Genomic DNA, 17,167 nt, shown 5'->3' with positions numbered 1-17,167 from the left:
CCAAAAGTAATGAATGCAGAAGCTCTTCTGCACAACAACAACTCCTCATAGTACTTACATTTGGAAAAATGCAAATATCAGCATTTCCTCAACTGTAAAAGCTAAAAATGCAGATGCTTAATGCAGTACATGATAGTAACATTTATAAAACTTAAGCTGACATCAAAAACTAAATGTTTTCCTCTAATTCTGTATATAATTAAAAAAGCAACACTAATTCATCAAAAGATGAAGACGTTTCATTGGCACAACATATTTTTTTATTTATTTGTTGTTTCAATTATATTCATAGTAAATTTAGGCCTTAATATAGGCTAAAATTAAGTTTGAAATTCTGATAAACAGCTTTATTTTTTAAAAGAAAAATGCAGAATTTAAATTTTTAAAAAATATCATTTTTAAAATCATTGATTTTTAATCCACCCTGGCTATGGAGGTATTCAGAAGTCTCAAGGCAGTGACTAAACTTTCATTAGAAGAGCTCCAGTGTTAACACTAAAACTTTTCCCAACCCTTGAATTCTGAGATTTTTATCCTGATACAGATCGACAACTCAAAACTACACCTGTGATTGCTCACAAATGAGAAAGCAAGCGGCCTTCTTCAACATTATAAAAATGCTCTGGAATCAGCCTTTAAGCATTGTAAACAGGCTGGGAATGTCACCTTTTTATTCCGAAACCAGAGTTTCTCCATAACAGTTGCAAGTACTGTCCGGCCAAACCAATGTTCAGGTTTTAAATTACAACCAACCATTTTGCAATACCTTTTTTATACCATTTTATAAAAAAAGTCAAAAAAGTGTTAATGATAAAAACATCTAGTATATTATTACAATTCAAACAGTTTTAGGATTACAGTGACAATCAAAGGACAACATACCGGAGCTTACAATTGCTCTGAATACTATCTAAACATTTTGACAGTTTATTTTAAGCAGAAACCCCAAGACAGTTTTCTTTTTGGAAAAGGGAATATTGACTATACCTGTCTGAACTTCCTCTGGGGATGTAGGTGGAGTCAAAGTTACAGAAGACATGACAGGATCTCTTGTGGAAGCAGGCACTTGGTGGATACCCAAGCAAGTAGTTGAACAGTGAGAAATCCCCACAGCGCTAGGAGCAGGAACATCTGTCTGAGGAACTAGAACAAAGCATGCTGGGTAGACCATTCGCACACCAGCTGAAAAAAAAGCATATAGTCATTATATACTCAACTCAATCATGAGTACCAGCTACATAACCAAATATGAGATTTTTCTCTCTCTAATCATTAGGGGGGTTTTTTGTTTGTTTGTTTTTTAAAATCACATTGCAATATTAACTATTTCCTTATAAATTATATGAGAGAACTAAAACAAGCCAGAAAACTAGATAACTTGAGGCTAATTATGCAGCTCCTTTCACTGTTTCATAAATAATGACTGAACAGCAGTCATTCCGAGAGGTTTGGTTTAATTATGTTAATGTATTACAAGTGCTGCAGTATCAGTGACAGTTCTTGTTCAGAGGTATTCTGATAAAGTCTAAAACCATTTTTTTCTATACAAGGTGTTCCAACATATAAATGGCGATTATGCCACCAGTTACTGTGATAAGCTTCAATACCATTACAAACTCCCCTTTCTTGTAATTATCCTCCTGTCCACTGCTATTCTAAAGGTGTTACTTGTCAGCCATTCAATATAGTTTACCCTACTTTTTCAGTTTCTCCAATAAAGCAATTTCCTGCAATAGCAGAATTACTTGTCAATTAATTCATACTTGTTATTGTGGCAACTCCACTCTGGTGGAAGTTTCTTCATTTTAATCCCTCCCATCCCCAAGTATTTGCTTCTTTGCTACTATTAAAGAACAGTAAGCTACAGTAGTATAATTAAGGCATTTCCAATCATTTAGCCTTGCAAATAAAAGTCACATATTTGTGCTGGCTTAACAGTCAAGTCAGGTTTCCTTTTTTCACATTTCCTTCCATTATTCTTTTTAAAAAAGCATGGGAAATAAAGATTACCTTGTATGTCTTACTTACAGATTAAAAATTAAGCTGTTAATTATAGAAATAAATTGTATAATTAAGATTGTAATTCAGAGGACATACAGTACAATCTCTTTTCTGTAAAAATTCAGTCTCCTCAAACTTTCGGGCCAGGATCTCAGATACATAAAACCTAAATCTGCACTCTCCCTAAAATGTAAGTTACTTGGCTGAAAGAGGGGGCAGGTGAAACTGGCAGATAAAGTCAACAATTTCCAATATTTTAAACTTTCTAAAAAGCTGAAAATATACGCTGGGTTTCCTTAAATAGAAATTTCACAGGCTACCAAACATGACAGACAAAAGGCATCTGGGTATTCAACTAAAGCAATTCAGAGATTCCAATTAAGTTTACTTCAGTAAGAACTCTGTCCTGCCTAATAGGACCTCCTATATGATCCCCAGTTTTTTACTCCAGTTCAACAGTGGCTGTGAGTACAGTGGGCACAATCATAGGAATGTCATAGATCATTCAATGATGAACTCTCTGGTCAGTTGAAGAGCACTGTTGACTGGCTCTTATGGAAAGAAGTTATCCTTGGCCTCGAGTATCAAATCCAGAGGCTCAATGCTAAGGTTTATGAAAGCACTCTTTACAATGCTGACCGGTGCAGCTCATTGCTTCCTTGTAGCTCTCACCTGTTTGTTGCATCTACCTGTTGTCTAAAGACTTATACTTAGACTGTAAACTCTTGAGGGCAGGGACCATCTCTATTATATTTATAGAACTCCTAGCACAAAGGAGGCCCTGGCCTCTAAATGCTACCTCAATTATACATACATACATACATACATAATGGAAAACTTGGGAAAGAGAAAACATGCAGGGTTCTAAGAGACACATGAAAAGAAACCTTTCCCAAAATCCATCTCCAAAAAACTAATTTAGAAGATTTAGAAAAGGGTGATCATGCATGTAAGTTAGTTTTTCCCACACCTTCAATTACAATTATATTACATACAAAACAGTAAAAGAACATTTAGATTACAAAGTCAAGTACTCAAATATTAGGAAATGCCAGATTTACAGCTGCCTATGCAACCGTAATTCAGCCCCCTTATGTGTCCAACCTGTGCACAAATGAGGCCGCAGTCCTGTGGAAAAAGACAGTATGCCATCATGTGATTAAAGATCATGATGCACATGCCGACAAATTAAGCTTGCATGGCTCACCATGAATTTGGCATTTCTTAACTCAGATTTTTTTTTTTAAACAACTGAAGGCAAAAATATTCTAATCTGTACAACAAACAACATTCCCATCATGCATCATCATCAGGGTTTAAACTCCGAGCCTTCACATTGCAGCACTTAAGGTACAGAAATAACTGCATTAGCTGGCAACATTCCAAAAACTCTTGGCCCACAGGGCTCTGTTGGGTCAAAAAGTTTCCGGTCAGAGTTTAGCTTTGGGGGGTGGGGAGGACACAGTGTACAGGACTCAATCATTCTCTAGTGCCTTGGCCTTCATTTTAAAGCATCTAGCAGCCATAGATGTGAAGAAAACCATGAAGATATGACCCAAGTACTATAAACCAATGCAACCAGGTCTGCCCAAGTTTACACAAAACCTGAAGCAGTAACTCTGAGGAGTGAAACGCCCCTTTCACATTCATCTCACTGGGTTTAAACTCAGATGCCAACATTGTTACTTTAAAATGCCAACATTGTTAATTATTCCAGTCCCCAATTCACATAAGAAGAAAAAGTATATTATGAAGAACACCATAATCTACTGTGAACGACCACTCATTTTGCGTAGGCCTTGATCATCATATAGTGAGACTGAAGGGAGATGAAACTGATTTCCCTTTTCTGAAGGAGCCTTAGCTTTCAAAAGTTTGGGAAGAAATACTATTCTATCACTCCTAGAGCAGATTTCAGGACAGAAATTGTCAATAGCCATTTATGTTCTAGCTGTAAAAATGTTCTATAGGACCCAAAATAAGCTTCCCTTCTTACCTGCATCAGGTAATTGACAAGGATTTGTCACTTATAGAATCATTTTGGCTGGTATAGCAAAATAAAGGCAGCTAAACTATTCTTCAAAACACTGTGTAACATACAACATACAAAGAATAAAAGTCGGATTCAGGAATCTCTTACATTCAAAAGGTTTACAAGATCACTGTTCACCTTTAAAATAAGCCAGCTCCTACTTGGCCAGAGAATTTCAGGAAAGAAGCAACATGCATTAATATTACATACCTACAAGGACTTCCACAGCAGCCAGAGAGTCATCTTCCCAATCCATCTCTTCTTGTTTTTCCTCACAACCCTCCTTCAGGTTAGATGTGATAGGATAGAATTGTTTCCATTCACCAATCAGCTTTTTTGTAGATGAATCTGAGAGCTTGAATGACTGTCCTGTGAGTGTGCCATTTAATCCAAATGGACTTAGGATAACTGGATATAAAAACAAATAATTTTAGGATATACCTAGAGAATGATTTGCACCTCCTCCATGACTAGGTTTTCAGCCAACATCTACCACCAAATAATCCATTTTAAATGACAGGTTAGACTGCACCTCACTACAGTACAGTATGATAAGACGACCCCTACATTCATATCTTAGAACAAGAATTTATTATACCTTATTAAAATGTATATGTACTGAAAGAAGATGAGTTATGCAAGAATTAATGTACCATAACAACAGTTAGAAGTTAATCCACTTGAACATCTGTGACAGAAAATTTCATCATGGATAGAAAGGAGTATGCAGCTGTCTGTGCACACAAACAGGTGAAGATGTGCAGGTAAAATGAATTTGTGGCATCCAAGAGTCTGGTTTAGCTTTCTTTGTGAGACAGTGTTAACTTGCTGCCCAATGGTCTACATGTAGTCATCTCCCCCTTCTGTTTGTTACAATTAAATGATGATAGAAACAGGTCAGACTGACTACACACAAGGAAATATGATAGTCTTGCCTACATTAGGAAAGTTATCTTATCAATAGGCATCAGCAGCAGTGCAGTTAAACTGTTTCCGAACACAATTTAACTGCATAGAACAGGACAACCCACAGTCAGCACTATTTCTGGAACAGTATTAATAGACAAGGCTAATGTGTTCCCATATAGGACAACTAATCATAGTAGCCAGTAGGGGAGCTCATCCTCTAGAATAGGGGTGTCAAACATACAGCACACGGATCAGACCCAGCCCCCAAGCTCTCTCTTCCCATCTTCAGAAGGATCCAGCCTGCGCTACAGCTCAAGCTGGAACTGGAGAGGGAACTCCTGGGCAAATTGGTACAGGCACCGGAGCTTCTCCTCCTTCCTGTTCATTTTCTGACCTATTGCCAGGCAGCAGCTTTTTGAGATGTCGCTACACAAGTTTTATGCAGTCCCATGTGTGATATTTTATGCAATTATTAATTAGCTAATTTACATATGACCATAAACTTAATGATATACCTAATGCAATACATTTAGGCTGAGCTGTAGGCATGCAGACAGAGCTCCCAAATGTCGGAGTGTCACAGGAAATGTACAACATAAGGTAGCCCTGTCACTGCTGCCAGAAGACACCAGATGGACCAAGACAGGGCTTTTTTCTTGACTCACTTGCCTTGCTAATACCGCTGAGTCTACAGGACTAGGCTTCCATCCCCCAGCCCCAACACTTGCTGCTGCCACTGATGTTGATCCCCATGACACCAAGCTTAGAGAACAGCCGATTCTTTCCATCCCCACCCCTCTAAAATGCCAAAAGTGAAGGAGTTCCCCAAGGGGAAGACAAATGTTTGTTTTGGGGGTGGGGAGGAGATTGGTAGAGCAGGAATGCCCAACTAAGAATGGGAATCCCTGAAGTGTTGGGGGGCAGGCAGATTACAAACAGATGGGAGTGATAGATGTATAGAGAGTAATTTAATGGACAGGAAAGGAACGTTTTATAGATTTATTTACTTTTCAACAAGGTCTTTAAATGCAGTATCTAAACATCATGAGGTAAGGATTCTGCAGTTGGACTAGCCTGGAAAGCTAGTTGTCTCACCACACCACAGAATGGAGTTTGCCCCCTTTCTTTAAGGCAATCAATACACAGGAAGATCGCCTTCCTTAACCTTTAGGAAAAAGGATATGATTTAGCTGCTTCTGATCAGCTTTATCACAAAGTTTAAGTTATGACAGAACCAGTGGACAAAAATGAATGGAGCAGCATAGATTCATACAAATCCATAAACGTACTTTTCATTGCTGCTCCCTCTCCCCCCATTTTGGCATCAACATTTCTTTAGATCAGCTAATGAAGGATTGCTCAAGAACAAAAGTATTAAAATAAGTCACAGAAACCTACCTTGAAAAGGGCTGTTAGACTGCTGGGCAAGGGTAAGGTGTTCTTCACTAAGAAGGTATACAGGTTGGTGCTGGTTGATTTCCACACTGGTACAAACATTGCTGTCCCCATGCAAGAAAAAGGTGAAAGAGCAGGACAGGTGCTCACTGGGAAAAGAGAAAGAGGGTAAAACAAATACATAGCATTAAGAAGAATTGCTAAAGATTTTAATTTGATTGTTTTGTTAACACCTATTTATCTTCACTGACTAATAAAGATCTTTTTGTGAAAAGAGCTCTTTGTTAAGGATTCAATACTCCTTCTGTCAACAAAGTTGCAAGAGAGTTCACACTAAACATGTTCTTAAACATCCAGAAGGTCATCAGACAAAAGGGAAGATCACTTTCTTGATTTCTCTCTACAGGTAAAAGAAAGGGGGAGAGGGGGAAGCAAAGAAACTCCAAAAAGCCACGTGTTGTCATCTTTGGATGTCAAAGCAGTTAAAAAAAAAAAAAGAAGAAGAAAAAAATAGTACACGCTCAATCTTAAATGCAAATCCTTTGAAGATCATCTTTTAAAAAGTTGTAAAAACTTTATATTCTAAGTTCTAATGCTGAAATAGAAAACAGGAAACGTTTCCAGTCACTTGATTGAGAGCTAACTAGAAAAAAAATGATCATGGTTTTGGAATACTGAATTCAGAACACCTACAAATTCTCTTGTAGATACTACTGGACAATGCTCTTAATATTTATACATAAGCCCTAAATTTTCTCAACTGAACATCACTTCGAAGTTTCTACACTTTCAACATTTTCCATTTGACTGTGCCTTATGTGGCATGCACCAAAGTCCTTTCAGGAAATTTATTTTTCAGCTTCCTGAACTCTCACTCTACTGATTTACATTTAATTTGTATATTATTATAAACAAAAAAAAAAAAAAGAAAGGTCCTACCAATGAGAAGTATAAATCACAATAAAATTCCTAGAGATAAAAGAAAAATTAATTTGAAACAGGTCTCCCAGTTTCCGATGCATCATGGATCTACCCTGCTCTTTCAAAGCAAGTTGAAAGTGTTAACATGAAGGGTCTTTATAGATTAATTTAAGCTACTAAATTCTGTAAAGCTGAGATAAAACATTTAAATGCCTCCTCAATACAACTCAAATAAATTAAGACAATTTATATAGTGTTAATACCATGAATTAAAGAGAGAGAAAAAATCCATTATAGATAGTCAGCAATGAAACAGAAGTTTTTCCTTCAGCCACACAGATCAGACCTCAGAAGCATTTCTCAAATTTTTACAGTTTTGTTTCTTTATAACCACACAATGAAATTTTGAAACTAAAACTTATTTCCTTAGATCATTTTTCATCTACATATAACTACTTGGTCACTATTTTGTAAGATTGATAATAAAAGCGCTGAACTGCACACACTGTTTTTTGTTTGTTTTGCTTTTAATTATGAAATACACTAATACCTAGCATGTAATTACTCTAGTTCAAAAATGCCTACCTTCTTACAATCATATGCGAGTTAGGTGGATAAAGCACTCCTTTGAGGTGGGGTGTATGAGATATGCTTACCTGATCTTAATTCACAAGGAAAGAGACAACTAAAGATCCCCGCCAACGTGCCACAGGGAGAACATTTTTCCCTGCTCTGGGAAATTAAAGAATCTCTGATATGGTAGATTTAAAACAAAACACAAAACAAAAACAAAACAAAAAAATACAGGCAGTCCAACTTGTGAGTGACGGCAGCACCAACTTAACTCTAATGCCTGCAAAAAGTGAAAGCAACCAGGACACTTCTGATGCCAAAGTGAAAGACAGAACAATCATATGTTCTAAGAGAAAAATTTTCTCCTGTGCAAATTTAGGGTATCTAAGTCCCATTAAGCTGTTCAAGTCCACATGGAGAAAGGAAGTCAAGGAGACCCTCAAGAATCCACCTCAGAAACAACTGAATGAGGGTATAAAGCCTGTCCAAAAGGAAGGTGATACCAAGCATCTCCTAAGTCTACATTTAAGAAAACACATCCAAGAAAAAGTAATTCAAACTGGTGCTTTATTGAAAATCCAAATGGAAAACTATTTTCACTTAATTATACATGAATTACAATATTCTAAAGATGGTCTGATGAACCTCATTTAACAACTCCAAGGGTTCTGCAGCTCAGATCTTGCTAAGAGAAAGAAAGCAGAGCAACTCCTGCAACTTTCTCCAAGAGAGAAATTACAGGTCACTAAGTCTGTGTGGCAATGCCTGCACAAGAGCCAGGTGATCAGAATACCTGAACTGGCAAGCCCAAGGAGGAGATCTGGGCACAGTGTGCATTCTCTCCTCACCTCGTGAGGTACTTTCATCTGTTAGCCTGGAGCGAGGGGAATAAAAAGGAAGTTATGTCTTCTAGTTGAGAAGGCAAGCATTGAAGCACAGACACTTGAAATCTCTACATGGGAAAGAGGAAGATGTCCGGGCAGCCCTACTTGAACAGAGTCTCCACTATGCACTGTTGCAGAAAACACTCTTCTTCACCTCTTCCTTTATTAATTCTCATTTTCCGAAGTTTCTCCCTTGGAAGGTAGATAGAAGAACAGGAGACCTAGGCAAGATTCTATCAGAAACTGAAAGACTCCTGAATCCCATCCAAGAGAGATTCAAATAGCTCCTACACTGGCTAGCTTTTGATGACTAGAAAGAAGGCTGCTAATGTTGAACATATGGTTTGGAGTACCAACATATTTACATACAACCTCACCTCCTTGAGATACCATAGATTGTAGATTCATAAGCCTCTCAAGTGGGCTCCAAAACACAAGACAGATGCAGTCCACTTGTGTCATCCTGGTGGGCATGGACTGAAGAAAAGAAACTTGCCACAAAACACTGAAGAGAGTCCACCACAGCAAAAACCTCTCAAAAAAAAAAAGAGAAGTTTGAGTAGTATCAACATTTGAGACTTTGGATTTAAGAAAATACTAAGCAGTCAGTGGACTCTGAATGGGACATATTCAGAATCCGAGAAATGCAAACAGTCAAAGACCAAAACTCAGAAGCACATTTGAACTAACACCGTCAACCACTAAGTGACTAATTAGTACAACAAAGCAATAAAGCTCTGACCAGCGTGCTTCTACAGAAGAAATACAATGCTATTCTGGAATCAGTTATCACACGCATCCCAGTAAAGACAAGATTTGAGTTGATAAAAGAGCTAGACATCTTCATGATGAACTGCAGCTCTGTGAAGCAAGGAGTCATGTGATTAGTAGACATCACTAACTCAGGATACTGGAATCTGATTAACTGAATTCTCGGGTAAAGGTTACATTTAAAAGAAAAGTCACATGCCATAACGAAAGACACTTAGGGTCTCTTCACTTGGATAAAAAGGTGTAATTTTAAAATGTATTGGCTAACACACTTAAAAATCCTAGTTAGACAGTGCAAGTTGTATTTTAACCCATGATAGCTGGTTATTGTGAATCCCCCCAGCCCGGGGAAAGTGGGAGTGGGGGCTGTTAAAGTAGGTTAGCTAGTATGTTTTAACAATACATCTTTTATCCAAGTGTGGAGAGGCATGTCATAAAACAGAAGAAAGGAAAGGGGGGTCCAAACAAGAAAGATTGCATTTATGTTCCAATATGTCCTTTCACAACAGCTCTTCAAGCAGGAAGAGAAGGAAAAAAGGGGAGAAGCCCTGGGTGACATCCCTTACATAGACTTAATGCTGAGAACAGCAGCCATATTATCTAAGGAAAGGAGAAAGTTTGAAGTTGTTGCTACAAGTAACTGCACATGGCACAGCTGAAGACTAGACTAGACAAGCCTTGTTTTTACATCACCCATACCGGAAGGGTGAGGAAAAAGTGGAAAATTTCCAATAGGATGCCCAACATTACTACAGTGTTATTGCAACAATGCAAGACTGAAAGGGGGACGGGGGGGAAGAGGGGGAGCTAGTTTAAACAGCTACCGAGCACCTTCAATGTGCCACACTCTTGAAAGGAGAACATCACAAAGTAATGCACTTCTGCAATTGAATATTGCACAAAACTTTGTCACGTTTCATTTAACAGAATATTGCATCATGTATTTAGTGGGGGGAAAGGGGGCACAATTTTGTTGTCCTGCAATTCTGAAGCATTACTAAGGGAGCTGAATGCCAGACTGAGAAGTACACATCTTTTAGAGACAAACAAACATTAGCCTATTTAAAAATGCACTTTTATCTTTAATTGCAAAACTAAGAATTTTATAAAGCTAAATATACTAGAAAGCTTCTCACCATCTGATTAGCCAGTCTATCATGTTGAAGTCTTCACAGTCACAACCAGAGAACAATTGCTTACCCTTAGGCTGGGCAGCCTGAAGGGCCCAATGATTAGTCAAAGGCCTCAGGGGCTGAAGCAGGCGTTTTGGCTTCCTCCATCCATGAGATGCTGTTTGAGGCCCAACCAGGTTATAATTACATACATACATACATACATACATAGTCTGGAGGGGAAGATAATTACTGTTTACAATTTATCAAGAAATTTGATGACTTTTCTAAGATGAAGCTACTGTTTGTATTTTCTCTAATGTTCCAAAAAGAATAATTTTAAAGTAAAAATAAATGAAAGTGCAAGCTACAATAATATTTTCTTCACATATTTATAATTTTAGAAAGATATGAATCTCTGCATGTTTTGAGCAAAAATTCTAGTGCATGCAGTTATACAGAGGATAGAGTTACAGAATTTTAGCCGATTTGAATGAAGTGGGTTAAGTTTATATTTCTTTTTTTTTTTTTTTTACAGAAAAGTAAGCCTTTACTTTTGCTGATATCAAAATGTGACCCATTTCTTATATTAATTATTGGGTTAATTCTACTGAAGTTCTCATCACCAAGCTTAGATAGCATTAGGGTCAGTCCTGAACTCCTTAGACAAATATGACTGACGAATTTCAGCTTCACTTGAGTAGGAGAAGGCATTGCACTGATCACTGACTAAGACAGCAGCTTAATGTTCAACCTTACCCAAGGCCCACGATTAACTAAAAATAGCACATGAATTACCAAATTTATTATTAAAAAAGAGTAGGTGATCAACACTGAAGTCAACTGAGTGTTTTGAAGTTCTCTATAAAGTTTATTTAGAAATATTCTGTTTAAATTTTTTTCTGTATTTCTCCTTCCCTGCTACTAATAGGAATTTGTACAAAACTGGATCTTTGTTTCCCCAAGAGTTATGTTTCTAGTGCTTTCCCCTCATCACCTGAAGTCATAATCCTATAAAACAGTGGCATTAACTAGTTACTGTGGAAGTGATTTAGTGTCATAAACAAACTATTACGATTTCACTGGGGTGAAGGAGGACAGGAAAAGATGTTCTCATAATATATAAAGGTCCTGTTTTTATAGAAATCTTAGTAATGACTAAAGGGGGGGGGGAAATCTAGAATTTTCATATACGTGATGTTTCCGCATCTCCAATACACCAATTTTGAAGTACCCTCCTTGATAGAAAGGTAATTTGTTCAGCTATTTCTTTACATTTATTAGTTCTTATCCAGTGTTTTATAGCTTCAAAGTGCTTCACAAAAAGCAGAAGCATTGGAACCTTTAATCCACTCTTCACTAAACTGCCCACTTCAAATCTGCACCATAAGATTGAAGTCTCTCCCAGCACCAATTTAATATCCAGTGCTATAATGAGATCTTCAACTTTATATACAATACACACACACACACACACACACACACACACACACACCCGCTATAGCACATTTATCAGTATTTTTTTGATATTCATGGATTACAAGTAAATCACAGCTGACAAAATAAACCAACTACATTTTTATCATATATCCTTGCTTTTTTTTTTTATTTGAATTATTTACTCACAAAATTGAGTAATTTGCAATGGGTCTCCCCGTTTAATATGAGGATTAAAGAGGTGAAAGTTTACCAGTAATCTTGTATAGCATGTAATCATCATCCCCATTTTACAGATGCAGGAAGCAAACACAGAAAGATTAAGTTATTTTCTGAGGCTCAGTAATTGGCAGGAGCTAGCATCAGAACTCAAGAGATTCCTGTCTTCCAAGCCCATGCAAATCCCTAGAACATTCTGCCTATTTAGGGGTAGACTCTAACTGATATGTTAAGGCTCTTCCATTAACATGCCTCTGTTTCTGAATGCAATGGAATTTCCATCAGAGTAATTTGGGAGACACTGGCCAAGACCTAGAATCCTTAGCACCAAAAGCTTTGGGGCACTTTGATAAGCAAAGTCATCATTCGCTGACAACAGCAAGTGACCAACAGTTCCAGAATGGTGCATCATACACTGGCACAAGTGTCTCCAAATAGTTACTATTAAAATGGCCTACAAGTCAGCTGCTTTTTAAAAATACATCAAGGAAGTTCTTTAAATAAAATAAAAAGATCAATTAGGCTTGGGTGAGATTCTATTTAAATTGCCATCTCCATGGGGGATGGAGAGAACATCCAAACACTCCTACAATAGGAGAGATTAGGACGGGGGGGGAGGGAGGAAATGAGGAAAAACGCACATTAAATTTTTTCCTAATACAAACCCAAAACATACAGAAAGTACATTATCAGGGTTTTTAATTGAAAGGAAGAGATTACATTAGCCTGTAACATAAGCATCAGAGAAAAAATAAACCTATAGGAATTATTCACCTGGCCACATGCTCATCATATTATCACCTCCGTTTTCTTCTTGTCAGCAAAACCACAGAAGGTTTGTTGAGCTAACAGAAGAGGAGCAGCTTCCTCAAGACCACCTGCTTACCTATTCCTCCCTAGAGGAGCATTTGTGGAGAAGGTCATATGGCTACAAACCTTGCCCAAGAGGAGCCACAAATAGGTGCTTTCACGCCCTGCTGGACTGATGAGGATTAGTAGCAGGGCAACGACCCCTTTGGACAGCAGCTTTCTCTGTGGCCACCCACATCCGTACAGCCCTGGGAGCACATTTTATACTCCACTCCATAACAACAGCCTGGCAGCAAGAAATGCCATGGCCTTAATTTGGGGTGGGAAGAAGCAGGAATTTACCATTTTTTAATTTTCATAAGAGCAGTTATTATATGAATATGAAGTTGGGTTGTATGTATCAGAAGCTTACTGGATTTGCACTGGGTTTTCTTTTTCCAATTAAAAATTGTCAGCAATCGTTTAGATTTGTTTGAGGGTTTCTTAAGTCTGGGTTAGCAACCCTGAATTATGGTTCAATTTTTTATTTATTTTAAAAGCTAATGCAGCATCTAGTTCTCTAGGAAGAAGACACCAAGTATGAATAACCTACAATACTGCAATACCACTTACCATGCTAATTCAATCCATTATCAATCAATTCACAATCATGCCTTTTCTTGCCCTCCGCTAGCAGTTTCTCTATCATATCAGGCTTCTTACGATTTCTACCACAAGGCCTGCTGTCAACAAGGACACTGTGACTATTAATAATCGGTAAGCTTTTAAAACTGCTATACTTTAATAAAATAGATGCAACTTGTGAATATGCGTTTTGTATTTTACATTCATGTTCAAACAGACTGGAAAATATAGTTGCTACTCTGTGTACTGACAGGGTTCCCTATTGCTATGAAGATAAATATAGAACAGTAGAAAGCTGATTTTGATATAAAAGCAAACAGTTAATAGAAAAGTAAAAGCAACTTCTTGTATGGTTCAAACTAAGTACATTATCATCATGTAGGATTGATAAAAGCTCCCCAAACAATTTCCACAAAAGTAAGGGGATGGGGGGGGGTTGTTTTGTTTTTCTGGGGGAACAGAAGGCGGTAGAATAAGCCTTAAAAATAAGTAAAATGGATATTGAGGTGCATGTGATTTAATAACCCCAGAAGACAGAGGTAATTTGTTAAAATGATCAGGGATTTATAACAAGTTTCTGAACCTATTTTTTCAACTTAATTCCTGTTTTGACACTTTAGTTAAATCCACCTAAAGATATTGTATTTTTGTTGTGTCCAAATGATTTTAAAAAATGTGGTATGCCTTCTCATAAGTAAATACTATATTTTTAAATGTGAGATGCAAATATACCCAAATACATGTTATTATAACCAATACTTAAAAACTGTGGTTTCATGGTCATTCATCTCAAAGCCCAAAAAATAATATTAAAGCATATATTTATATTTGAGCCTTCTTTAATTATTCAGAATATAAATCCCAATTATCTCTTGATGTTCTAAATTACAGCTTTCAATGAGGAATTTACTTTTGCTATACAAAATAAAATAGCCTAAATAGGAACACAGTTTTGGAACACATAACCAAACACTGTTCTATCTGAGGATAAATATACCAACCTTCATTAAGTGCTTTGGCCTATTCTGGAACAAGTAAATACATTTAGTAAGGCAAGAACTATGTTCAAATAAGAAAATTCAGTATATCCACTTTTGACACACTGGAAGTTAAGGTAATTAATATCCGTTATGTTTATTGTATAATATTGTTTGGACATAAAACAGAAAGACTAAAACATGAACTAGTTGTTGAAGCAAACTAAAATCCAGAGCCATCTCATTTTTAGATTTTCCAAGTGAAGTCACAACCATTTTAACTTCTGTTAATTCAGACAAGGAAAAACTGCTTTCTTATGTCAAGTGCTAAATTTGTCTGCTAGTGGTCTCTGTAGCAACCCAATATTCCAAAGAGACATTCATGTGATCAATGCCCTCAGCTCCTGCTGTTTATCCTGCACTGTCCTACTTACAGCAGTTCTCAACTCCAGCTGTCTTCAGTAAAAGGAAAAACCATCACCTGCTCTCCTGCCGGTACACAATGCCAGTACAGCCTCAGAGTTGCTGTAAAATTTGTTGACGTTGTTTGATTAGAAGATAAACATTGTGAGAGGATTTGTATAGTAAGAAAAGAGAAATTATTTCTGATACAGGGCATATTCTAAGAGTATAGAAATAAGTGAGTAATTTGGTTTCAAAACTCCAAATATTGAAGCACTAAATAAGAGATAACTAAATCCAATCCTCTGGGTATGTGTGTGTAGTCCTAACTCCCTCCGTTAGGATGTGGAAGGGAAGAAGAGTCAGTCCTTTGATCCCCTTGGCACGGAGATGAACTCATCCACCTACAGCCCCAACGGTATCATTCAGAGGGACCTTTCTGAAGAGGGCTGCTATCTTGGAGCTATTCCATATCTGCCAGAGATGTTGGTGGTAGACAGCAACAAGGTACGCAGCCAGGAATGTGTGTTCAAGACCCAAACAAAGACACTCCCTCCTTACTTTAAAGAAACTTAGTCAAGACAAACCATTTCACTGCAAAAACCATTTCCCTCTAGGGAAACTGCTATTATACTGCAAATGTAACTTCTCAGCTAGGCAGCCAGTCAAAACACAACATAGCATAATGGAGCTCACCAATGCTGTAGGTGTGCGGACATATCCACAACAATTATATCCTTTAGGTTGGTACATTTGCCCTCTTCTTTTGAGAAAGAACAGGGTGATGAAGTAAGCTGTTAGTTTCAGAGAGCTATGACATGAACACCTTCAAATAAAGATGTAGCCTAATTTTAAGCCTACGAGCCTTCATAATATTTACATCTAGAATACTTTTTTCAAAGACTACTTATGGTTGTACAATTATGAACTTCTCTATTCTTTAGATTATATGATGCAAAACAATATTTTTGTAAAACGTGTATTTTATTAACATCCAGTTTCCTACATTCAGACAGTAAGATTTAAACAGGATTACCTGTTGACCTTGTGCAGCTAATTTATGTCCTACTGCTAATTTATACACACACACACAGAGTTTTTTTAAACCTGCAGTCTGTTTTCATTTTCCTACGCCTTACAACTGAGCTGCATATAGATAGTCTCATTTTAATCAGAACTGCTCAGTCAAAAAAAAAAAAAAAAAACCATTTAATGATGTTGCAGTTTGTGCTGTAAAATTCAGCAAATTGTACTTATTCCTAATATTTAACAAGACCCATATCACTATACATCAGCACTTGTTTTTAACTTTTATTTAATAAACCAAGTTAGTCCTCAATGAAGAATCATCCCTGGGGTAACATTTAACTAACAATTACTCCAATCTGATTTATTCTATAATTATGTTAAGTATCATACAATAATTATTAATAAAGGCAGACCCAATAAAATGACAAGTTTCAGAGCATTCCAACCAGAGGGAAGTAGCAGTTGTGGATTTGGAATATTTAACTCTTTTTCCTTCAAGTCTTTCATAAGGACACAGGAACTTTTACATTTATAAAATATACATATGGCTACTTGGTTTTCTGGTGGAGAAAAATAGGGAGGTAATGTACCCTAATAGCGCAGAGATTCTCACTTGTACCTTTGGCAAGACTAAAGTGGTTAAACTACACATGTGCCACCCAGAGGAAAGTTGGCTCACCTCAGTGTGTGTTTGGGGGTTTTCTTGGGAGAATGTAAAGCCTATTGCCTTAAGGCTATGTCAACAGGAGATTTGAAGGACACAAAAGTAAAGATAAGGATATTTAAAAGGCTAATCATTTTATGTGCTTTCAGTGGTAAGACTTTTAATGAATTATTAACTTACGTAATAAAAACTATGCAATGATAGCCTTTCAAAAGGTTTATTCATTTTAGATGTCAGGTCATAACACTTAATTTGGCAGAGAGAGTATAAACCATGCAACTTATTTCCTTTACCACCTACTCAATTACAACCATAGCATCATCAGCATAGGACCTTAAGGGATATATTATGAAGAGATCAATCATTATTTGGTGTTATAGTTTAAACTGATTTTGCTACAATTACAC

The 17,167-nt window shown here is 37.0% G+C and overlaps 1 protein-coding gene across 1 annotated transcript in view; it reads right to left on the bottom strand.

Annotated features, from left to right (window-relative positions):
• MED13 (mediator complex subunit 13) overlaps nucleotides 1–17,167 on the bottom strand; it is an 80,489-nt gene that overhangs the window by 35,054 nt on the left and 28,268 nt on the right. The window contains exons 4-6 of the mRNA XM_038375559.2: nucleotides 6,341–6,486; nucleotides 4,244–4,441; nucleotides 988–1,182 (exon numbers count right to left, since the gene is read on the bottom strand). Of these exons, the coding sequence (XP_038231487.1) occupies nucleotides 988–1,182; nucleotides 4,244–4,441; nucleotides 6,341–6,486 (539 nt within the window). The remainder of the gene's footprint in view (nucleotides 1–987; nucleotides 1,183–4,243; nucleotides 4,442–6,340; nucleotides 6,487–17,167) is intronic.

The sequence above is a fragment of the Dermochelys coriacea genome, chromosome 17, assembly GCF_009764565.3.
Source record: "Dermochelys coriacea isolate rDerCor1 chromosome 17, rDerCor1.pri.v4, whole genome shotgun sequence".
NCBI lineage: Eukaryota > Metazoa > Chordata > Testudines > Dermochelyidae > Dermochelys > Dermochelys coriacea.
Note: the sequence above shows the minus strand (reverse complement) of the source record. Positions and strands in the feature narration are given on the sequence as shown.